The 26,351-nt window shown below is 42.2% G+C and overlaps 1 protein-coding gene across 1 annotated transcript in view; it reads right to left on the bottom strand.

Moving 5' to 3' along the window:
* PTPRG (protein tyrosine phosphatase receptor type G) overlaps positions 1–26,351 on the bottom strand; it is a 379,786-nt gene that overhangs the window by 286,508 nt on the left and 66,927 nt on the right. The window contains exon 3 of the mRNA XM_072347365.1: positions 6,960–7,064. Coding sequence (XP_072203466.1) covers positions 6,960–7,064 — 105 coding nt within the window. The remainder of the gene's footprint in view (positions 1–6,959; positions 7,065–26,351) is intronic.

The raw sequence follows: 26,351 nt of genomic DNA on the forward strand, positions 1-26,351 counted from the left end.
GGCAAAAACTTCATGAAAGAACTGAAGTTGAGGGAATGCCTGGTTCTTTGCACCTCGTATTTAAGTTTTTCAAAGCTGTCCAGCTGCCAATGTTCTCTCTACTGAAAAGCATTAAAGAAAAAAAAAAATAATAATCAGAGCGTTCAGAAATCAGGGATTTGCTTTAATGCATTTAAGGCATGAAAAACAATCAACTTTCAGAAAGAACTTTGCCAAGAAAGAAAAAAAGGCAATTTCACCATCACAGCGTCCAACATTTAAAAATTCAGTCAACCATTTCATTACAGGCTGGATACCAGGATTGACGATGACAGTACTTGGAATGAACTGTAAGCTTTGCATGCAAGAAAAGGTAGCAAGAATAGGCAGAGAACAGTATTGCTGGTATTCAGTAAAGAAGTTGTATCTATGCCTAAGTAGAAACTGAACTGCTGTCTTTGGGTTTCTTAGCATATTACATAGAAACTTGCCCACAGACAAACACAGCAAATGTCAGGGCTCTGGATCAGAGCTGTGTTCCCCAGCAATGGATTAGTGGAAGCAGTGCCAGACTACACAGACTGCTTATGGCAGGCAGGTTCTCCTATGAGGACTGCCCATGTTAAATACTCAGCATGGCCATGTTATTGTGAATTCCTTATTTACAATAGCTTAGGGTTTGGAAGATAAAACCTATCCCCAGGAATAAGAAATTGGAAATTTATTTCTTTATTCTTATAACAAGAAACTATTAAAAGTATTTCACAGTTGTTACTTCAAAACTCGGAAGAGCCAAAGAAACAATCTAAAGCATTCTTCTCAACAACCTCCTGGTAAATGCACACTTGATACAGACACCTCAGACAACTCTTTCTCTGGTGCACACTCATGCAGTGCCTAGCTCAGGGGTGCAAAGACCTGTGCCCCAGTGCCATCAGAATACAAGCAAAACACACTGATGACATTGCCTGTTTATTGGATAAAGCAACAGCACAACACCTTAGCTGTACACATAAAAAATATGTATCAGGATCCATGCTTAGATGGTAACAGTATATTCTCAAGCTACAGTCTTCCATGCTTGTCTCACAAAGTATAGCATTGCCTTTGTGGAACCCCTGTTAGATTCTCTAATCAGACTGCACATGGAAATGAATGCACCACAGCTGGCTTCTGCAGGGTTCAGTGAAGGCTACCATTTATCTGTGACGAATGCAGATAAAACACCCAAAGATCAGTTTACTGATCAGATATTAATGAATATTTTTCCTGATCTGTCAGCATAGATCCCCTCTATGAAGTCAGCTTTAAAGAACAAAGGGAGAGAGGCAGAAACTGCTCATTTTGACCACACTGCATTTAATGGAGATGAGTACCCTTACAGTGGGGTGATAACCATGTGTGCAGTATGCCAGAGTTTTGCTCAATACCAAGATTTATTATCCCGAGAGACAGAAAGAGTGAAATACTGACCACGGTGAACAGGCCATTAGTTACTTCTCAGTTCAATAAAGTCTCAATGCTTTCCTTACTATCTGCTGATTATTTCCTGTCCAATTCACATTAGCAGCTTATTTAATGAGAACAACCTAAGCAAAGAGAGAAATTCACACATTTGCAAAAGACATCACTGAGTTACATTTCATCACCATTTGCTATTATTTCAGGAAATAACTTTTACTGATCTTTCCTGTTTTAATGCCAGCAAGTGCTTTTGCTAACACCACTTAGTTCTTATATTCACCACTGGATATATTTTAAATAATAGCATCTTAAAGAGCAGCAATAACTGCCTCAGTGTTGTAGGACAAAGCACTCACACTGACAGTGACCAACAGCATGATGCTGTGGCCACAAATCCTACTCTTATCGGACATTTTCCCCCCTCTCAAGGTCATCCCTACCCTTATAAAAGACTCTTTTTCTTCTAATACTTCCTACTAAGGTTCATAGTAGTTGCGTAGTGTCTTGAAGAAAAAGGGATCCAATGTTACAGATGGAAGAAACATCAGTAATACAATGCATAAAAGTGCATTGTAAGTAGCGTGAATAATTTCACATTGAAAATAAGAACCATCAAAAGTACAAAGAGGAAAAAAAGATGCCTTGAAAACACCTTCAGATTAAAATGAACTATACATTTTCTGTTAAAAAAAAACAATTCTTCACAAAGCCATAGTTAAATAAACAAGCACAAAGAACACATACACATCCTTGGCTAGCACCTACTTTTTTTGTTCTCTAAAAAGTACAAATGGTTTTTGATTACTTAGAAGAGAGCATTCATTGAATGAGTCAGCTTGCAAGACGAGGGCTGAGCAGCAGAACAGACACCAAGAGAGCAAGGTGGCCCAGCCCTGTAGTACAAACACTGGGTACATCTATTAAACTCCAGTGACAAAAGCACTGTCACCTGTAGCATCCTGCCCCCAGACAGCACAGCCCCCAGTTCCATGCCCTGTGATCATACACGTTAATACATCTTCACTTACATCTAACAACTCAAGAGGAGCCTCCTGATTTGAGTAACAGAGGGAAGAGTGCTGTTTCCCCTCAGCTACTGCTGGCTTTATATAATCTCACCACAGCAACTGTTACATTCATGTTGCATAACAGTTTTTTCAGAAAAAAGAGACATGTATGAGTGTAGGCATATTTTTAGAGTGGCTATAGGTAGACCCTTTAGAGCTGCTAACTTGAGATACAAGCATCTGACTCAGCATCTCATAACAGAATATCATCCTGAAGTCCTGACCCTCTCGCTAACCATTTTTTGAGGCTACTGCACGGCAAAATAGGGTCTGATCAGGTCACTGGTAAAGTGTTTTCAGCACTGATAGATGCAACACTTGACAGTTGAGAGCAATCTCCAAAGCCTGGAATATTACGCTGTGTGAAACAGCACACAATGCACAGGGGAGGGCCAGACAGAAAGCCCTGGATGAGGTACTTCTAGCTTCATGTTTCTGTAGGATTTCTTTTCATGTTTAAGAAATATTTTGTAGCTACAAAAATGTTTCTCTGCTGACAGCAAGGCACCTGTGCTGCTTGCTATCTGTCGCTGTTGTGGATATTAGAAAGATGCTGAATTCTGCGTGAATAAAAGGCCATGCTAAAAGTCATTTCAAACTTGTCCCTCATGCAGTGGTTAGCCTGATGGAAAAAATAACAGTGAGAAGTTCTGAGGACAGCTGTGAGGCACATCCAGAATCCACATCTACTTCTTGCTCTGGCTGCACTGTGCCCTTTTCACATTCCCATTACACTGCAAATAATGTGGTCAGTTGCAATTTAGGAAAGGCTCTGGCAAACCCTAAGACACACTCGTGGAATAAATGCTTTGCCAATATACATAAATACCCACGTGCACAGAAGTCTGCCTAGAAATGTAGTCAGATTTCCTAAAAGCTCCTAAAATCTAGGAGATCTCAGCTTCCATTCACTCTTGCAGCTCCTCCTGAGACAAGCTGCAGTGCTCTGTTGTCAGTAGTTGCTCACTTCTGAATTTGCTTTAAAAGAGCTCCTAGCACAGACTTAATGAAGTTTCTTCTGAAAGGCCAATTGTGTTTCCCTCTGTCTTTTTGACAAAACTCATTTAAAATGGGCCTTCATTTCATTATCTGCTTTTTATTTTTGTGAGTTCTATTCCTCAGTTGGAGTAAATGTTACAGTTGGAATTGTGCCTGTAAACAAAGGGCTTATTTTATAAGGTTTCAGAATCCTATCTTTTACAATTGGACAGGGAAGAGAAAGCTCTGCAGCGCAGGCTCTGAGGCTTGCTGCACTGTGAGCACAGGGGACAGGGGTTCACAGGGTGAATGTGAGGACATTCAGGCAGGTAAGTGCCTTATACAAATGTTAGACCTGAGGTGTGTCTGACTCCTCAGCAGTGGCTGAAGTTCATTCTCTTTCAGCTCCTGTGCCTCAAAAGAGTGACATCACAAGCAACACATGGAAATCCCATAAGTACCTCCATGGAACCAGGAAAATTCCCCATCTTGGGAGCATCAAAGCAGTTTCTGAGCCATTTTCCCCCCAACAAGAGCATGGAGCAGCAGCAGTGTTCTCAGTACACTAGAGGAGTTACTGTATATGCGTAGGATGGATAGACCCCATAGAAGATAAAGACCTGAGGGCTCTGCAATACAGCTGTGCCCTTCTCCACCCCCACGCAGGGAAACCACAACCGGCTGCCTGCTTCCACACCTCTCCAGTCCCACCTCAAGATTTATTATAGAACATTTAAGCCTGAAAATACGAAAACCCTGCAAAGCAGGCAGGCGTAGCTGTAAACGTGAAGGGGCCTCAGTGACTATAAATCAGTAGAGCTCAACTGAAATCAATATAAAGCCACAGTTCAGCCTAACGCAGAACCAGCAGAGGTGTGGGCCTACTGGTCAGCACTGAGTTCTGCCTGTGGTCGTATACCAACAGCAAGCAGAAGCTGTCCTGGTCTTATTTACTCTAGTTGGCAAATTCCCTTAGAAGAGACTTACATTCAGCAGTATACAGGCCAGGAGAACTTTTTTTCTCTGCCCATAACTGCCAGGGCTGGAGCCAGCAGCCATTGTACAACTAGCTGGAAGAGAGCTGGCCTGAACATGTGAGGACAAGAAAGGGGAACAGCCTACCAGTTAACATCGATAAAAGAGCTTGGAAGCCAGTGACACAGACTAATTGCTTACTGCAGAGTATATTTCCCAATCTGTAGACTCATTTGATATAAACTTCCTGGTAACATCCAAAACCCTTCCCGCAGGACTGACGTTAGTATATAAACTGCTTAGCCAAGACCTGCTCAGGGTTCTGGGAAATACTCTGGGGAACTTGGATGCAAGAGAAAGAAAGAAATAGATAACTCGAGCATCCTCTTCAATGTGCCTGACTAGAAAAAAAACAAATGCCTGACATTTGGGCTCTGCCACCCACCATTTACTCCCACCAGAATTCCTTCTAAAATAACTGTGTCTTCCTCAGCAATCTGTTAGCCTTTTTCTTCCCAAATGCAACCCTGTGAATGTTGCCTTCAGTCCAACGTTCACCTCTGGCACACACCCATGCCGTCCTGCTCTCACGCAGACCCACCAGCACTCCTTGTGCAGCTCAGTGGGACGGAGCTGCTCCTCTCTGCAGCAAGGGCTTCAAAGGGGTTCAGGATGCCACCAGACCTCCAGCCACTTCCATAGTGGCCTTGTTCTGATGCTGGTTACACAGTACCCATGCAGCAAGGACACACTGTATCTACACTGTTAGCTTACACCTATATTTCATGTCATGAAAGCTTCAACAAGAACTCACATCCTGCAGCTGGAAGAGCTGGTGCCAGACCACTTGCCCCCTGAAATGACATTTTAAGTTATTCAGATCAAATGGCAGCCTGACTAAGCAAACTAAGCAAATGTTATATGTTCACCTGGTTTCTTGATAAGCACTGGTAAATATATCGTTTACACCTTTTCCATTTCCTGGTTTACTCCTTTTGTCAGCAATAGTGACCAAAAAAAAGGGTTCTAATTAGATAGAGCTAACTAGGTGGAATGGCATACGATTGATGACCAAGAAGTCACTAACTTCTCTAAAAACAGGGTGGCTATTTTTCTCACAGAAACAGGAGATTTATCAGTAGACAAAAGCATGCAAAATCCAACAGGAAAGGTATAATTACACATCAGGACTATACGCTTTATTATGACACAAATCTAAAAGGATTAGTGGGTGGTAAAAGCTCTTCTGGAGGGGTGAACAAATGATATTAGTCATCATACACCAGTACAAAAATAGAATTAGGAAGACTCCTCTATGCATAGATGAGATTTTGTGACTTTTGGTGATAGGACTGTTTTCTGTTTCATTACATTTGTTTCAGTGTGTGTGTTTGGTTTTTGTTTGTCTTTAAAGCAAAATACAAGTTAAAAAGTCTAGTAACTCAAATAAAGAGTTTTGACATATATGACAACTGATTAATTCCACTAGTCTTGTTTTTCTCAAACATTTTGATTTAACTACCAGCAATGAAGATTCCAAACACAATTTTCAGCAACAGAAACAAAATAAACCTGCCAAGTAGCACTTACAATATTTTATTGCAAGACAACAAGTAAGAATAGCCCATTCATTTCAACACAAAAGTTGTTCCTCTATTTATTTTCCACTGTTTGGAGGCTTAAAATCTAAATGAGTTGCTTCAGAATTAACTCTTACAACATCTGTCCATTTGATGATAACCTCAAAGTTTTAAGCAAAAAGCAGAGTCTGCCCTACGTTCCTAAAATGCACTGAAGTATTTCATTTGCATGACCTCATTCACAAACGAAGCAGTTTATACTCAGGATCTGATAAAAAAAATGCAACATCTGGTATTTTGTGTATTAATGGAAAAAAGCTGTAACTTTACCTATAATCATTCACTCCCAATGAAATTTCATGGCCTGCATAAGAGTGCAGAATTGGCAGATCCTTAATGTTTCTTAAGAGCTCTTGTAAGTGCAATGGGACAAATAATGAAATGCATCCTGCATCTGACCTTCTCAGCATCACAGACCCTGGTGCATTACTGCACTGACAGGTCTCATTGTCATTACTACACTCATCTGCATGTGTTATCACAATAAATTAATGGTAACATTCCAGTATCTTGTCACCTGGATGCGTCACTAGCCCTTCAGAGCAAGCAAATGGTAAAGTTGGAAACACACCATTTAGACAAAGTAAAGTTCATGGGATATGCCACTGCAGGGCTATGTTAAGACTTAAAAAGGACACACAGAAGGAGCAGAGTATAAGGGAAACTCCACAGGTAAGTGACAGGAATGCAAGAAAGGAATGGATTACTGTAGAGGAAGTCACAAGGATGTCAGCAGAAAACACACTGTAATTTAAGGCTCAGAAATCCTATTTCTGAGCATAGTAATAAGAAAAAGCAAAGAAATTTTAGTTTTGGAGATATTTCATGTTTCACTGCTCTAAAGAATTCAACTCACCCGAGTACGCCCAGTAAGGATCCCCCGAAGCTTTTCGCCTCCGTATCTGCACAGAACTACCATGTCTGTTTTCATGCAGAGAGCCAACATAACCTTCGGTCAGAGCTGGGAAGAGAAAAACAGGAATCATTAGTAAAGTGGTCTTTAATCCCTGGAGCTTACACAGCAAAGCTCAAATCTTTGCTGAGCAGAAACTACAACGTCGGCACTGCTTAAAGAAAATTATCAGGTGTGCTCCTCACACATGGAGGCCCAATGCTCAAAGATGATTCAGAGAAGGTAGAACCACCAATGCCTTTATTCTTATCTGGCACATGCCAGTCTAACTTCAGTACTATCCATAAGGATATTTTGATATAGACAAGTAAACATAAGCCATGATGCGACTGATCTTCCTCTGACCTCAAGATGGCCATTCAGAAAACAAGCTACCAAACCAGCAACTGTAAATCTACACAGAAATGACCAAGATCCTTGAAAGGCTATAAAATGCAAAAGCACATCCTTGCTATCACAACTTTATTTAAAATCATTTAGAACAGCCTCATTCAGGAAGGAACCAATCTCATCCATGAACAGCCTGCAGACCAGAGCCTGCAGCACAGGGGATTCATCCAAGCAAAGCAGACACACAGAGCTGCCTTCCAGCCAGAGCAACACTGCGTGTGTCATTCGAATATCCAGCATGCAATGCCAACACCTGACATGAAAGGGAGTAGCCAGCCAAGAATGAACCCTTGTAAAACTTCGCAGGCTAGAGGGAATTACATTCAGCAACCAAAACATTAAGAACTCACCCTACACTGAAACCCAGGGTCTTTCTTTTAGATCCCCAAATAATTTTGCTTGTAAAGAAATACGTAACTTTCACAAGGAAGTGCTTTTCTGTTGGTTCTGGGAGGTGGTGAGGAGGGTTTGCATGTAAATTTTGTTCATTTTTTCTGTACATCTCACTGAACTCAATGGGAGGTGTGTGACTACACAGATGTCAGTAACAGGTTGAATTTATCACAGACTTTTTTCCAACATCACAGCTGAAACCTTCCATGCTCTAATAAACACCAAGAAAACCACAACCCCTTACAGTTCCATACACAGAATGTGAAGAACAGATACACACCACAATAACAATTTAAGTCCAACTGATCTCAACCCATTTATTTGATCAGGAAGTTATTAGTCGAATTACTGAAAATAAAACTTTAGAAAACCTCCCATGTACAGTCACTGAGCTCTGGATTCCCTTCTGCTCCCAGGCCAACTACAGCTGGTAGCAGATCTTTACCAAACATCACACTGAGACCTTCAGAACTCGACAAGAAGCTTCTGGTTGATACACCCTTTGGTGCCACAGCAGCAGAGAACAAACTGTGGCCAACGGGTACCCTACAGACAACCTGCAATAAGGGTCATGGATTTCTGCAGGTTTTAGAATGCTGAAATGCTAGGAGAAGCTGTGCAATCCCAGGAAAGGCGCTGCAGGTTTGCTCTCATCAGTTGCTTCTCTTGTGCAAACAAAGGCACTAATTGTGCAATTTATTATGAGCCTCTGATTTGAATGAGTTTTCCAAATTCACTGGCAACTTCCTTGATAGTAATTCACTTCAGGCTGAACTAGAAACACTGGAACATGCACTGTGAGAGGTCGCAGGCAGCTCTACGCCACATACCTTATTTTCTCTTCTGATTTTACCCAATATAATAGGAAGCTGCTCCTGTAGGTACGTCTTGGTAAGCACTGCAGTGTGCTTTACCATCAAAAGAAAGGAACTCATTCAAATCATCTGTATTTGTTGAAAGGAGAAAGGCTCAGAGTCAGAGCAAAACATCCAAAACTGTGAAGCCCTTTGTAATCCAGGCTTGCACTGTCAGGGAGCCACACGTCAACCATGGAACGGCTATGAATCATACTATTGATCTGCAGTATCCTCTATGCAGAAAATTAAATTATGCAAATCCAGGCTTTTATAAATGCCTTACTTCAATGTGAAAGTGAACATTTGCTTTAGTCAGCATTATATTTATACAATTAAAAACCTGGTATTCTAGTAAAAATATGCATTTTCAGTTCTCCGCATGTACACAATAGATTTATACATTTATCTATATTCATAAATAGTGAAGGCTCATGTCATACCCATGTTTAATTCTACCACAAAGCAAAAGGACAGCTCTAGTACTTGTCAGGAGAGCTGTAGAATAGAACTTGCTGGTTTTGTTGCTAAACATCTTCTGTAGGACTGAATAAGAAACAAACTGGATCACACTGCTCTAAATAAAGCCCTGCAATGACATCACGCAGCCCAACTTTAACGACGTCTCTTACAGACGTGCAGTAACTCAACAGCCATTAGCCATGCACAGAAGATAGAGGCTGACTGGATAACTGCAGAAACTCTAGGAAAAGGATGACAGGTCAAGATCTCCAGCCATGCAGTGAATTGGGAAGGTAATGGTCTGTCTTTGACATGAAAACACAACACCTCCCTCCCTGGCAGGCCCAGCTCCTCAGCCTGCCTGCAGTATTGCCACACATCCTGCATGGGGCCATGTGAATGAGGAGAAAACACTGCAGGAACAAGCAGCTATTGTTGGCAACATCTCATCCTGGTAAGACCATCAGGAAGAGACAGGCTCAATCTTGAGGAGCTTTTGTTGCTTGGTGTCAGCTGGGGTCAGGGAGTCTCACACTGGGAGGTGTGAGGTACACAACAGAGCATGCAGGAGATTTTCAGATTTGTGTGTCATGGAAAAACTGAAAATACATTTGCCCGAACACAAATCCACCCTTCATTTCTACCTTAAACAGATACAAGTTTGAAAGAGAAGCACTGAAGTCAAATTATTCCAAAAAAAAGAAAATATTTCTTCATATGCCAAACCCACGTTCCACATCAGATGGATTTTACTTTCTTCGGGTTTCAGGGGGCACCAGGAATGAGCCCTTTAATCAAGACAACACAGTGACACCAGTGAAAAGGTAACGGGCGTCCAAGAATTGCTGAATCTACCTCTTCCACTAAAAAAGCATCCAGTCATTAGAGTGCAAGTACTCATTCTGGTGTACGACTGCAATTCTACCCTTTCGGAAGTTACACATGGAAATAATTGACAAACTCTGCTGATATCTTTTGCTTCTATAATATGAGAACAAGTACTAGAAAAAGTACTTAAGAGTTAAGTTATTAACGCTCCTCGCTGCGGGTTTCCACAAGACTTTCTCAGCTGGGAGACAGTTAACAGCTCAGGAACAGAGCAGCCAAGTGATTTCCTGCTCCACTCCCACAGAACTGGAGACTGGAGAACAGCCAGCAATTAGATGGGCTGGTCCGGCACGGAGCAAACATGGGGAGGCTCTGATCTTCTGGGAACCCTGCAAAAGTGGGGAAGTGGAAATCGGGACAATAGGAGGGGCAGGAAGATGCTCTTGGAAGGCTCAAAGTGGAGCACTGAAAATAAAGGAATGGGGAGGGGGGGGGGGGAATTACACACAGCAGGAGACAGAGAGGAGGAGAAAGGAGAACAGGAGACCTTACCCTGCAAGGTTTGATTTGATACAATGTGCCAATGCTGCAGGCAGAGGAGCAGTGAATGCTATAATGCATGGTCTGAGACTTGCAAATACACAGTTAAAAAAGAAAAGTAGGGGACCATCCTGGCACTCAGATACACAAGCGTGAAATTAAATCCCAAGCAAGTCCTCTGGCTGCTGGTGCAGCGCCGGTTCCCATAGAGTGTGACACCTGCAGTCGGTGGGGCCGTGCGGATGCCATCGCAACGACTTCTGCAGGGAACAGGGGATCCTTCCCAGCTAACATGGAGAAATCCCTTACACACAATTTCATATAATTTTAATCGGCGCTGAACGCTACATGATTTCAGATGATGTGCTAAATTAATCAACCCGTACTGCATATCTGCAGACAGCAAAGCAATGCGATGCTGGGACATTCCTCAGCATTCTGATCAGCTTCCCATTCACACTGTCTCCATATATTATGTTTCCAATAAAAATTATTTGATAAGTGCCCACAAAGGCATGATTAGGTAATTCCTGCTTGAATACCTTATTGGTATTCATAGTTCACATGAATACACAAAATTTTATCCCCAATCTACCTTAAATATAAAGCCATTATGCTATTCACAGAGATTATACCCTGGGCATTAGTGTTTAAAAGGTATCGAGCCATCAGCTGTGTAAGAAAAACTCTTTTTAAGATCAATACTTTATTTCTGAATGGTGAAATCATTAGTTATGGCAGTGGTTTACCTAGAGAGTGGTGCCAAACTCAGAATATTTAAGCCTTCTCTGAAGAAATGGGTTGCACCCAAATCTGTTTTCAGGCACTCTGATTACAGTGGTGCAGAGCCAATGGCACACGTGCAGCCCAGCTCATGCTCTGGCTGTGGGCTACCCTGGCAGCTGAGTCCAAGACCCTGATGGGGATGCTCGGATGGGTGTTTCAGCCTGGTCCTACTGCTGGAAAACTGGGATGTCTTTGGAGAAGACAACTTGGAATGTGAAGACCTGTTAGCACTTGAAAACTTTTTAGATGGGGAGGAAAAATCTTGGCAGCATTTAGCCAAAAAGCACTAAATAATAAGGAACGCCAGCAATTAGTGCCTTATCAACCTGATTCCTATGAAAGAAACTTCTTAAAAACCAAGGAAACTGCTATTTTTTTTTTATTTTTTTTTTTTGAAGACAGCACAACAATGTGTTTTAAAAGGGATGGAAGCACAAGAACATTACCTTAAGGGCTTTTATATCATCTCTGCTATGGAGTTTAAGAGATCAGTGAGCCAAGACACTTGGCCATCTGCAAGCATAAAGCTTCAGGCGAGCCTCATGGGGGGAGAAGGAAAAAAAGGGAAAACGCACAGCAGTAAAGGTGCTCTTAACAGCACTGTGATAAAGAGAGGCAGGTAAGGTGAAGGTGCTGCAGTGCTGCACGTTAACACGTGCTCTGATGATAATGGCTAAGGCTACCTGGCAGTTTCTTTAAATAACTGTTGTGAAGAGAGACAGAAAGGGAAAAGGAGGAGGAAAAAAACTGATAGGAAATACATTTGCAATGGGAATTTTTTCTGTAAAATTAACATAAATAATGGTTAGACCCACTTGCCTAGGCTCAATGTAAAACTTGCTAAACAAAACTAGGCTATTTGCCTCAAATATTTTACCACCCTTTACAGAAAATTAATCTGTAAATAATTCAGGCACAGCTAATCCATTTTGATAGTGCATTACTTTTAAAAGACTCTTCAGGCCTGGTTTCCCACATTTTAGGGTGATTACATCTTGCCAAAATGATGAAAGTTAAAACAGCATATGGTGGTCAGACAGCATCAAATTATGTTCTGAATGAGACTTCTTTCCTTTGATTCTGATGCAGAGATTTCTTCTGATTATCAGATAAAAGACACGGTCCATTCTCCCACGAATGCACACACAATCTTCACAAACAGCTTCCCATTAATGAAATACGGGAGCTACAACCACGAGTTTCTCATGACTAAGTGAAACAACAGACATCCGAACACTGCATCTGCCAAGCAGCCTGTTTCCCTTTCCCAGATGACTGTCACCCTTAACTCCTCCATGAGCTCAAGCTACAGGCCTATTCTCAATAGCAACACGGGACTTCTCACACCACTCGTTCTGTTGTTCATGTGTCTAATAGATGTGGGAACAGCACAAACCTAAAGCAGGAACATAAATACAGCCATTACAGGGACCAGCCAGCAACGTGAAAATTAGAACAGTGCAGGGAACACACTGTCAAATTGCAGGGATTCAATTAACCACTGAAATTAAAAGCCCTTGTCCCAAACACAAATGGTAGCAGTCACCAGGTGCATTAAACCTCAGTGGCCAGTGAGTTGTGTAATGTTTTGCTATTACTTCATCATAACAGTGAAGCGTCAGTCCCAAAACATTATGGCTGATGTAGATAACCAAGAGAAAACTGATCTTCAGTGCAGCCTTATGCTGTGACAAGAAAGTCTCCTACTTGAGACATCTGAACCAAAGCAGACCAAGGACACTCACATCACACCGGTGATCCTTGCATAGCCAGCACCATCCAGGGAACTGCAAATCCAAGTGTCTCCAGTCACGGCCAGATCCCACAGTCCTTCCTCAGCTTTACAGCAAAGCTCATTAGCAAGGCAGCCAAGCAACTCCAAGCTGCATCACTGGTGCCCCAGTAAGAGGGCTCAGAAAAAGAAGCTTGGGAGGCCAGTAAGAGACAGATGCTGTCGGCAGATTAGAAAGGGCTTGGCTTGGGATTTTCATGGCATCAGCTGTGCAAGACACAACATGGCTGGTGAACTGGGACCACTGATGTCAACTAGCATCACTGCAGTGCTTCTGCTAGGAGGCAGCAAAGTCAGACAGGCAACCGGCAGTTCCATTTCAAGACAAAAACACAGAAGCTAAACCAGCTGCAACATCACCCTTTCCAGAAGGATGGTGCACCACAGCAGTTTCTGACAGTGGGTTCGCAGAGTATTCGCAGTCAAAAACTTCCCAGAATAAAGCTCAGATTTACCAACGTGTGAGCAACACATTGGAACAAAGAAACAACCATCCGCTATCTCTTCTCCAGGGAACACGCAGAACTGCTGAGCAGAAAACACAGCCCAGATGACTGAGCAGCTCTGGGATGGGGGGCTGCTCAGGGCACACTGCGAGCAGCACATGGTGCTGGCAGCTGAGGACCCCAGATTTGGAACCATTTGCCCCACATCACTGAGAACTGCAAGCATATGAAACCCAAAGTCTCCATCGGACTGAACTGTCCCCTGACACTCCCTTGCATGTAGAAATACACTCCATTTCTCTCTAAGACAAATGTTCTTCAAACAGACTGATTTTTAATGGATCTAATTTGAGATACCTGAAAGACAACAAATGGACACCGCATCCTGAAAACTGGACTCCTTTTAAACACTTCTGACTTGGGTAGTCAGACAAAAGAAATTGGGAGCACCTAAGAACTTTAACCTTGAAAACTCTGTGCATCCTGTACAGTCTCTCAGATTTCTATCAACCATCATTATCTGCATTTCTTAAAAGGAGGAATCCTCATACTCGTTCATCACCTTTCCATATGCTGCTTCAGAGGGGTCACATCACCTCTGAATTTTATTCATAAGAATGCATTAGGCAAACACAGAAATAAAACTTCACAGAACAGGCTTGCAAGCAAGGCTGACCTGCACAGGAAAGCCGATGCTCTCTGACTGAATCACAGCATACAGAAGGGAGAGGACAGATTACCTAGAATGGCAGGGTCAGACTGAAGCAGGACAACAAAGCCCCAGGTATCAGAGCAAAATAGCTGTTCACAAGTCAGCTCCAGTGACTCCATGCTGCTTCCCAAAGGCAAGTTTGGAGCCAGCTGGAGCCCAGGGGCAGCTCCACGTCCTTGTGCAGGAGGGTCACGAGTCTACCAGCACAGGCACAATGAGAAGGGGCCAGCTGGGTCTCATTCCTCCCAGCACAATTTATCTGGGAAACGTGAGCCTTACATATATAATGGTGACCTGTTTGTAGGCTCAATTAACAATAGTAAAAAGAGGGGCCTTAAGTCACTTCTTCCTCTACTGCAAGCAAGTAAACCTTGAAGGTTTTACAACAGAAAACATCATGGCAGGAAGCACCTGTATCACTCATTCTCCCATAATTAGGGGCTGCAGCATGCACAGCATCAGAAGAACAACCTTCTGAATAGCAAATAAATGTGACCTTAATGGAGCATTTTGTAGCTTCACTTCCTTGTTTAATGCAGAATGACACCAATTTTCTCATCACTAAAGCTAGTAATGCTCCCAGAAACACACAAACTCATACAATATCACCACTTTCACCTCAAAGCTCAGGAAACATGATTTGCTTGTATCCGCTGCTCGTATTTGTCTTAGTACAGCCTTTTGTTTCCAAAACACATCCCCAGAAGTCATACACCAAGTACCTTGAAAATAAAAAGATGATCAAAACATTCAAAATAAGCACAGGCATCGTGATGTAGCCCTGACTGTGCTCTGGGGCTGCAGACTCACCAGGCACACTCACGCTTCCCCACAGGTAGCTTACAGTTCCATTTCCTCATCATCCCATTAAAACCACAAAGGTGTTACAGTGCAGACAAGCATACATTTAATCATCTCTGCTTTCACTACTCTCCTGACCACTGATACAAGATTACCACTGTAATCCCAGAACACTTCAAATAGCATCCTCTGCCCCTACCTCTCCTGGCATTTAAATAAGGGCAATCCTACCAAGTACACAGGATATTAAAAGCCTGCTAGGTCAGACAGTGCTCTTGCTTAAGAGGGTGCCAGTTTTGCCCTGGTGGAGAGCACAACATGGGCGCTGCCAGCAGCCCCCTCCCCAAGGCTGCCCACCAAACCCAGCTGCCTCCAGTACTCTGGGCTGAGCGCTCACCCAGCACACAACACAGGGCACAACTCATTTCATTCACACTGGGAAAGGCGAGGCACTTTATGAAGCCAACAGAGCTGCTCCCACTGCGTGGCTCAGGATCAAACCTGCCCCATTATAAAGTCTTCAGAGATAGGGGCTCTGTCAGCTAATAAAAATCCCTCATTCTTTATACAAAATGATTTTTTTAACCCGTGTCCTTTGGCCCATTTAACAATTTATTGACTGTGTGAAATAATGTGAGGCCACATCAATCTCTTCCTGGTTATTTGGTTCAGGCTCTCAAATTAATGCAGAAGGTGGAAAGCTCAATAAAGAACTATTTAAGAAAAGAAAGGAGAAATGCTTTAGTCCCACTGTGAGATATCTCCCTCAGTTTGCAGTCAGGTCTTACCACCCAGGGCTGTGCAATCTCCTGAAGGAAAGATGGAAGAGCAGAAACAAGCACGTTCCCCCGGATTAAGCAGAAATAATTTTAGATTTGTATCACTCTGCACTGAAACGGATCTGCAGCGCTCAGGTAGCCACATTTAGTGCCTCCAGCATGTGACAGCAATTCCAGCCAGATCCACAGAAATTATTTTAGGATCAAACTTAAACTGAGTCGAGCCAAGCAAACAACCATCCATGTTTATTTGTGTAAAAATGTATTTAATTTGGCTTACGATCTACAAAATAGGGTTGCTGGTTTCTTTTTTAAATAAATCTTTCCACACTGACAACTTGCATCAGATACAGAATTCATAGCAAAGGGTTTTACCCACATTTATTTCCCGAAGTACAAATCTGAAGTGGAAACTGAGATAAGTGGAGATTTTTGTGCTGACTGAGCTCCTAGTCGGGGATATATGCCCCAAAAACAGGAGCCGCCATTTTGAGAACCTCCTCCTCTTCTTCCAAGGGAGCTGCTTTGTTCACAGACTCAACAAATGCTACAGAGCTCATCTGTGAAACAACTCAAACATCCATATTTACTTGGCAGCTCAGTATTCGCGTTTCACCCAGAAAAGAAGTTTTCTGGACGTTTCCCAGCAGGAAGGTCTGGTGCTGCTCTGTGTCCAAAACCAATTCTCTGTTCCTTGGTCATTTGTCCCCAGAAAAGGCAGTAATGATCTCAACACAAAACCCCAAACTACTGAGAGCAGGACTGCTAAGGCAGTGGCGGCAAGAACAGAAAGACAGTAACTGCGCTCAGATGAAGCAAACAGATAAGAATTGCAAGCAATGATGCACACTTCATAATCATACAGTGACAGCATGCAGCACAACCTGAAAAGGCCAGTGGTCACTTTTTCCCTGTACAACACCAATATAACCATCTGGAGGACAACACAAATGCCATGCTCAGTAAATGTAAATGATGCTAAATCAAAAGAAGGGTAAGCAAGCAAAAAAAAAGAGAAAAAAGCCTCAAAAATATTCAACTATCTGGCAAGCTCAGCGAAATGGGCTGATGTAAGTGAGACATTCTACAGAAGATAGATGTAAGGCAATGCAGTTGGGGAGAAATAATAATCAGTGCAGGAATGAAGTGAGAGACTGCTGTTTAGAAAGCAGTAATGCAGAGAGACTTGAGCATTAGGGTGGATAATGAATTAGATGAAAGTTCATGCTGCAATACCACTGCAGAAAAAGGCAATTGCTATCCTGGGGCACACGCACAGAGATACTGGAAGCAATAACTCAGATTTAGACAGTCTTTGGCAAGACTGTCACTGCAGTGCCACATGCTGTTTGAGGCCCATTACTCAAAAAAAAGAAAAAAAAAAAAAAGAAATCTTCCTCTGTTTTTTTCCAACTAAAATCTAAAGGTAGTGGTCAAGGAGGGTAGGGGACAAATCACAACAGCTTCAATACCAACCCTGAACTGCAGTGCTGGTGGCATGGACAGCCCAGCCAAAGCAGCTCTCAGCCTGGCCTTGCTTTGGTTCAGGGCTTGTACTGAACACACCACTCCCCACCTCCTTGTCTCATACAAGAATTTTCATAACAAGTCTCTCAAGAGATTTTAGAGCTCTCAGAACTGTTGATCTTCAGGCAAGAAGTGCTCTCACAGCACAAGAGTGAAAGAGGAGGAGGTGAAGAGCCTCGTAAGGAACAAAGGGATGCTTTCACCTTGGGGTGGGCACAGTAGGAACTCGTACATCACCTCTGAAGCAAGAGACAGCTTTGAGGGGAGATGCTCAGTTTGCACAAGGTTTGGCAACACCACACGCTTCGCTCGAGTGTCAGCACAGACCACAGCACAAATGTCACCAGCAGCGGCAAGCAGCATCCCCAGCTACTTCCAGCAGGTTCCACCATGCCAAGCCAACACAGAGAGCAGCCTGAGCAAGAGCAGAAGAAAGCTGGAAAGCTGCACACTCGGCATCCCTTACAGAGCTCTTTCCAGGAAGGCTCAGGCACAGAAGCTCACTCCATTCCTACACAAGCCAACTCTGCAGCATCCCCTACCTTCCAGTGTCACTAATCCTATAGTTACTACAAGCATTTGAATTATTAAAGTGCACAACAAAAGCGCTGTGCCCACAGAACACCACTTCAGCGAGCAGTTCACAGCCTGACAAACATGATTGTTTTTAAGGATTCTAAGAACTCTCACGATGACTTCAGCCAAGCTGCAAAGCAAATCTGTCGACTGCTGCAGGTTTCTCACTTCCCAGGCAGGTTGGGTAGGCCATTTAATTACAACACAATGCTGTGCTGAGTCTCCACTTGACTCAGTGCTAGAATGGTCCTCTACACCCACAGGAAGCTTAACTACTCAAGAAAGTAGCTCCCCCCAGGTGAGTTAACTCCAAAACGCACGTGCTTCACAGCTGCTATTTCCGTACTTTATGATTCTTTCATGCTTTCATTGTGAACTGTAACAATATCTGTTCTTACATAGCTGGTATCAACGTTAAAAACAAATTCATCCTTTTATACAGTGCTTGAAAGATTTCTTTCCGGCAAAGTTCTATGTCCCAGTTTGTCCACAAATAGCAGATATTAATATCACAACAGGTATTCAGCCTTACTCTAAACAATTTAAAGATACATTACAATAAGGAAGTGACTTTTTACATCAGTGCTTGTTCTGTGACTGCACCGGTCCTATTCATTACAGGGATCTGCAAAGCTGCATCTTACTACTGCAGAGAACCTCCATCAATACAGCACAGACTATCAAAAGTCAGTTTTCCTTGGGAAAAAAAAAATGCTCACTATTAAATATTCTTTTATTGTTATTCTTTTTGACATTCTGCATATAACACCACACTCTTTGCTAGAGAAATCAGACTGTGCCATAAGAAAAACCTCAAGTATCCGTCCGTCTTTTTTAACCCCAGAATCTTTGTAAACAAGAAGCTGAAAGCAATCAGTTCCAGTCAGGCTTTTCAGCTTTGGATTTAAATCCTTTCATGACTTCTTCAAAAAACATGCATCAAAATTTCAGGGGGGGTGGAAGGGAATGAGACTCGACATTGTAGTTTTCTCTGATGAACAACCTGATGCATGACAAGGAGGCAGCTATTTACTCAAGCTACTTGCCAACCGACAACCAAATCCAATTTGACCACAGCACTTTAAATAGATACAAAATAAGTTAGCAACGATTAGCAAAATATTATCTGCTCTATGTGATTAGATTTAAAGCAGCAGGAAAATAAAGACCAATACTGAAACTATGCAAAGCCATTTGGCAGCTGATTTTAGCCATGTTAACACAGCAGGTACATACAAAGACCATCTTCACCCCCACAGAGTATATCCCTCATTACTGTACTGCTCTGAAAGAAACTAAAAGATACAAACAAGAGATAAGAAGTTAGCTTAAACACATCTTCTATCATACCAAGGAACTGCCAGCAGCTAAGCTTCCAGCTATAGCCATTATCCTTTTAAGATGGATATGAAGAACCACTAGGTTTTACAGGTACAAGGATCTACCAGGATTTAGCAAGTCCACAACACACCACTCGAGACCTACAGAAATCTCCGCAAACAACCACCACTGTTGGAGAGAGCCCAAAAATGCCTCGTGTCAAACACTGACAGAAAGCTGAGGAAAGAGCAGCGAGACCCTCACAGATCATCCCAGCTGAAGTTCTCAGAAACACCAGCAGCTCACCTCCCCCCAGAGGAATGGGAACTTCTGAGGTTTCCTCCACCTCAAGCCCAACAGAGCAGCCCATGACAAAGATTACTGCACACAGGGATAGGGACTGCCATGCTGTCACCAAGCGCTCTTCACAAAAATGATGGCACTGATTACTTTCTTATCAGTAAGCAACTTCTCCAAACTTAGATAACATCAGTAACAAAAAAGAGCAGGAGGCCACTTCCGCAACTGTCAGCCACTCCACTGCAGCAGGGTTGTGTTAAGTGCAAATGGACCAAGCCCCAATTTAATTTAAAGACACTTCATTTGAAAATCCTAAGTGTAAATTTACTGCAGCACATTAAGCAACAAGAAATCAATAACTATTGGTTATTTTCTGTATGGGCAAGGAAAGGAAATAAGGCGTTTCTCAGGTCACAGTGCTACAATACATCAAGTTGGGAGGAAAGGAATTCTTGAAAAGGCTCCATTTTCTTAACTGCCACTGAGAGCCAATGCAGCTGAGATTTTTCACTCTGCACCACATTCATGCGCTTCCAGAGCTGGTAAGTGAGAAGGTTGTTGCACTGCCATTCATAAATAAGGGCCCTGTGCCGATCTAAGTTTATTTGCACTATATAAAACCCTAGAAATGGTCAAATTTAAGACTTAAGGTAATTTGCTTCCTGCTTAATAATAATAATAAAAAAAAAAGGGGGGGGGGGAGGGGGGGGGGGGGAGGGGGGGGGGGGAGGTAATATATGTATTTTTAAGCATCTGAATAAATGTTAAATTAAATAGCTTTTAAGCAGATTTTAAAAATACATAGCAGCGCCTGGCTCTGCTAGTAAAAGCTTGGCACTATCAGAAATCAGACTTCTTCAAAATATACCTACTTTAATTTCCTTTTCAAAAAATGATCACTAAAAACCTACGGTTTCCAGACAGCTATATTAATATTTCAACTTGGTAAATTATTCTTTTTTAAAAGTTTCTAATAAAGTAGCACTTGCTGCATGCCTTTTAATAAGATTACGTTTCTATTTATGACGTTATAATACGATGTGTTAAAAACAAAAGAAAGATTATCACAGGAGGAGCAGAGATGCCTGCCTTCATTTTAAATTTAAAGTAGAGGGAAGGAATTATTCTTTTAAATGACTATTCCCTTCACAGCAGTCTGAACCCCAGCTTATCCTAGCTTCAACTACTGAATGAGAACCAGCAAAGAAGTTTTAATGCGTTCACATAAACTCGAAGAAAATGCAAAACTACACTTCAGTAAGCACCAGCAATGCCAGAAAGCCAAGGCTAAAGGCAAAAGTCTTGAGTTATTCCTACTAAAACAGAGCAATAGGATAGAAATAGGGTCCATACTAATAAAGTTTGTATTTTTATAGCCATCTGTGTATGCCAGATCAAGTGCAGAAGTCATCCTCAAATGAGTCAAGCCAGCCCAAGGAGAAGCAAACCACCTTGCTTGCTACTCCTGATGCCTCCTCCACCTGGACTGCTCTCCTGGGATGTAGAGCCAGCAGAAGGAAAGAAGCCTCCTGTACCCACTGGATATCAGAGTTTACATACTGTGGTAGGTAAGAGCAATAGGAGAACACCTTGAATCTTACAGACTGGCAGAGGGCCACAGGATCTGCGTGACTCAGGTGCTTGGCCAGCACTGAACAGAACATGAAGCAGTCCAAGCAGCACTCCAAAACCCAACCCCAACCTTCTACCTTAGAGATTGTTCACTGCTGCATTCCACATTCCACTCAACTCATGCTTCTCATACAGCAGAAAGTCACTCCAGCACTCCCAGCAAGCCACACAGGTCTTCTGTCACAACAAAATAAAACTGGTCTTACATAGACGCACAGAATGTTAGATACCACAGAACTTTGCGAAGGTGGTTAGCACTGGAAAAACAGATGCAAAGAAAAGAAGTTATTGTTCAGTATCATCTGAGGGTTACCAGCCAAATCAGGATAAAAATGCAGGATCAGATCCTGAAAGCCAGTAGAGCATTCCATCCAGGCAGTTGGTTTGAGTTGTCCTCCCACAGTTGGACACAGTGATCCAGAAGTTCAGATGGCACTAGTTCACTAGTTCAGTATTTCTGAAGGCACAACCCTGGATTCAGCCACAGAGGAAAACAGAAGACCGTACATGAAACAAAGGTGTTAGGGTGGCAAAGTCATAACCTCATGCGGCACACACTTGGGTAACACTTGCTTATTAGCAGGAGAAGCATTTCAAGGTACTTGATCTACTGCAAGAAAAGACAAAGCCCCTTTTCTTCCACAATAGCTTCCAGTGGAATCTCCTAGCCCAGACTCAAAGCCAGTCATTCAGAGGTAGAAGTGCATGCACTAAAATCTAAAGACTAAGGAACTGAAGGTTGGTCCTTAAGAGAAGAAAAATGAAAAACTAATTAACAATACAGCTCCCCAAACCCTTCTGACAGTTGAGAAGAACTCCCAGAATAAAAATGTGCAAGTAAGCTCAGGAAATATTCGGTCACAATGTATTCTTGATTAAAAATCAGTACGCCTTAACATGTGGATGGCCTTTAAAGAGCCACTTCTTGGACAGCAGGCCACAACCAGGCTTCAGAACCCAGGGGGTGGGGGAGAGCAGAAAGGAGAAATGGATGTTTTTCAGATAGGTCTTTACTGGGCCTTGACGGTCAACAAATTTATAACAGATGTGCCTCACTCTGAGTGTGGAGAAATGAGTGCTGGTAACTGTTATTGTCAGGGCAAATCAATTGGAGCCATATGTCTGTAGCGGCTGACAGCATCACGAAAATCTCAAGTAACACACAGACATTAGGATGTTGCTGAAAATAAGAGCTTTCCCATTGTGTAAAGGGCCTCGGGGAGATGTCTCTCTTCGAGATGGCTTTGTGGGAATTAGCTTATGTATTTTGATTCTTTCAAACGCTTGATTGTGTGCGAGACTTTGCCCTCTTACTGATTCCCCAGACAGTACGTTATAATTAACAGAAGGTAAAATGCTACAAATTAATCATAGGACACATCTCATTAGGATTCTTATTTTATCCAGATAAAAGAGGAAACTGTCATGACAGAATGGAGAAGTTTCCTAACCTTCTCTGCTATCCCACACTCCCCAAACAAATGTCAGCCATTATTCCCAGTCATAGAACCCAAGAGGAAGGCACAACTCACAGCAAAATCATAAACGATAATAAAAAAGGAATAAAATGCTAAGATCCCATTCTCATAAACTAAACTCGTGTTTTTTAGAGCATTTCCTCCAACAGTGCATTTCCCAGACTTTATTTTTTTTCTTTTTCAGCATACAAAAAGAGTGGTTAGGAAATAACAGGACTGTTAAAATAGGCACAGAAATAGTGGAACCGATCCATGGCCCATTTTTTTGGCCAGTATTCTAGAGCAAGGCAATGTAATACGCATTACAAGAAACGGAAATAACTAACATTGTCAAGTCAGCAGGGTCTCACGTAGGTTAAAATATAATGTAAGATCAGTGCCATAATTATCCACACCAAGCAGTTTTTTAGTTTATTGACTACGCTGCAGTTCCTGAATTTATGTCTTGGGGCTTAAATTGCAAAATATAACTGCAATGTGGCAGATATTATAATCCAGATATTGGTAGCTATGCAGGAATGCTTGGTATCTCTCTGAACAGCCAACTTTCTCCAAAACCACTGCCTTTCTTTTACCAACATTCAGGAGCAAATCTGCCAGAATGCAAGCATGCTTTGCAAGGAAATACATACAGTGTGCATACAGATAGAGAAAAGACCAAGATTCTCAAGGAAGAGCTGGTTTTCAGAAGTGTAGCTAAGTCACAGACACCGATTTATACTGTGATGAGTAACGACTTCCAAGCTCCAACATCTTCATGTTATCAGCTTCCCACTGCCTTTCCCCATTCCCTCTCTACATTGTAAGCCTTCAAGGCTTCTCCCACTTAGGTCACAATTTCACATTCAGCTCTCAACCATACATCTGACAGCCTCTAACATTAGATGGCTGCATTAAAACATTCAGCAATGAGCGGGGTTGATTTGCACTTGTTGAATGTCTCAGCAGGGAAGCCATGCATTCTTCCACACCTGCATCTCCATAGGACTTCTTCAGCTTTGCTTTTGGCAAATGCAAGGTTCAGCAACACAAGCAAGAAGAAGTCCTCTTGCTAGGCTCTTCCAGAATAAGAAAGCAGCATGCAGATTTCAACAGAAAAGCAAAAAAACCATTATGATAGGTCTTGGACACAAGGAAGCAAACAATCTGCATCCTTCCTAAAATTTCAGCAGGAGAATGAGGCAGCCAACCAAATTCCTGATCTCAGGTTAGTCTGAAACTAAACGCACATAAGAAGCACAGAGAAAATGAAGCCTAAAGGACTTCAATTAATAATAATAATTAAAAAAAATAGAAATCACAGCTCATCTTTGTTTTCCCTCCTGGAGAATCTCATTTTCCTCCTGAGTAACACTGCCAGTAATGGAGAAGGGAAGAGCGCCTGCTCCACCTCACAACCTGAAAACAGAACAGCTACCCAAGAGCCCACAAGGGACAAAAGCACCAAAGTGAGAAGGCTGTAACATTCAGTAGAGTAGCTTGAAAGCAGCTATAAAGATCTGTAAAACAAAATCAGCATTTTGCTCTCGACTATTCTCTGCAAGCAAGAAGAGCATGCTCGCACATCCCCAAGGAAAGCTCGCTGTAGCTATAGGTTTGAATGCTAAACGTATTCTCAGCCTTCCAGATCTCTATCAGGGCAACTGCGACAAAATATACTGCAGTTATTCACCCTATCATTAAGAAGAGATGGGGTCAGAACGCTGCCTGCTGTATGCTGTAAAGAAACTTGAGGCATCTACAATGGATACCTGACTTCAAATGTCAGCCTAATAACATGGGAGCAACTGGCAGAATCCTCAGGTCTGTGCTTGCGGGAAGTCAGACCACAGTTTAAATAATCCCTCAAGCTTTAAGTTATTTTGTACTAAGGAGGACATGTGGGAGATATATCATGTCTGAATCCTGCCAAGAAAATAAACAAGGGAGGGGGGAGGAATAATCAGAACACACTTAAGACATTTTCTGAGTAACGAATCCACAAATAAACATTCAGCATAGGGAAAAGACCACATTCATAGCAAGAAAAACTCAGTAGCACATCTTCTACAACCCAGCTTTCCTTTATGCGGAGGTGGAGGTTTCCACCATTTTTGCTGGGAGCTATTGACAAAGTTATCTTTCCTCTCCGTTTGTTGACACACAGTTTCAATGCTTTACTGCTGTATTAATCCTATTTTGTCTTCCAGATAATAAGGATATTGTTGTTACTAAGTACTATGCTAATTGTTTTCGTCCAGTATTAAAAATGTTCTGTACTGCCTTATTCTAATTAACTTGAGATTATTATTGAAATAATGGTTTGATTATTTTACCACCGGCATTTCACTGCCTACAGTCTTCGCTGTACTCAAGCTATTATGACTTCGTAGCAATTGACTAACTACAATTATTCTATTATCCAGCTTCTAACATTTAATTGGGTGAGTGCAGAAAATAACTTCCCCGCTACAACATGTCTGCATTTTGATCTGATAGAATAAACCTTCAACATATAGAATTTTCAATATACAGAACTCAGACTCGGTTCATTTTTCCACTTCTCAAGAAAATCCCATGAGGATCACCATAAGCTTCGTTTGGTTTAATTAGGAGGGAAAAAAAATTTAAAGTATATTATGAGATTTATATTGATGCCCTCCGGCACACATTCTTCATTTCACACTTTATGTAAGATTTCAATAGCCAATACGCTCCCCTCCTCCCCGAGTGAGAACGCACCGCAGGGCAGGACTGTTAAATGTCATTAACATGAACTATTTTTCATATTGATTTTTGTTGCTCTGTTTCTCCCCCGTCCATCTGATGAGTTGCAGAGTTCAGATTTAAGTTTTAATTGAAATACTTGCAAGCCAGCATACTTCACCACAATGCATTTTTCTGAGATCCAGCGACAGAAACCCATCAGGCTTACAGTGCTACATAGGGACCAGCAGCAGCAACACTTGGCTCAGCAGCAATTTAAAAGTGTCTGCTGTTGTTTTTACTGATAAGTGTATGTATTCTAAGAGGCTCCAAGTAAGACCGTGCAGCTCCATGTGCTCTTACTCCCAGCGGAAAACTTGTTAGGCTACCAGCTGCTTTTTAAATCAAGGAGTCAGTGACTGGCATGCTCTGAGACAACTCAATCACCGCCAATAAGGGCAGGGCAGGCAGTGGCTGTTGGCTGAAGCACTGGCACAATAAGCGATGTGCACAGAAGGCGCCCGACCAGCAGCACAAATTGACCAGGGAGATCAGAACAGCAAAACATTTGTGCACTGGCCAGTCTGAGGGCATTTCTCATTCTCTGATCTGGGAATAACTGGTTTAGAATCTGGGCACAATGTGCACTTTTGCTTACGGTCTGCTGCAATGAGTAGGGGGAAGAAATAAAAGTCAGCAAGCAAACAAATAAACCAACCAGTAAGAGTGAAGGCTCAAGACCGCTACTCTTTGAACTCCTACACCCTCATTTCCTGGTTTTATTGGCATTAAGTTAGGTCATTAACATTTTATCAATATATTATGTGTATATAATGTTACTGAGATTAATAGACACAGACAGTGCCTTTCTAAAGGCGATCAGAGGTCTGCAATAAGTTATATGCTTGCTCTTCCAACAAGCTGCTCAGAGGGTAGGGATGCATGGATTATTAAACAGCTCAACGTTTAACATGGGAGAATTAAAAGTGTGACTACACTGCAGAAGCAACCTTAAAGGAACAGATATCTTAACC

The sequence above is a fragment of the Excalfactoria chinensis genome, chromosome 12, assembly GCF_039878825.1.
Source record: "Excalfactoria chinensis isolate bCotChi1 chromosome 12, bCotChi1.hap2, whole genome shotgun sequence".
NCBI lineage: Eukaryota > Metazoa > Chordata > Aves > Galliformes > Phasianidae > Excalfactoria > Excalfactoria chinensis.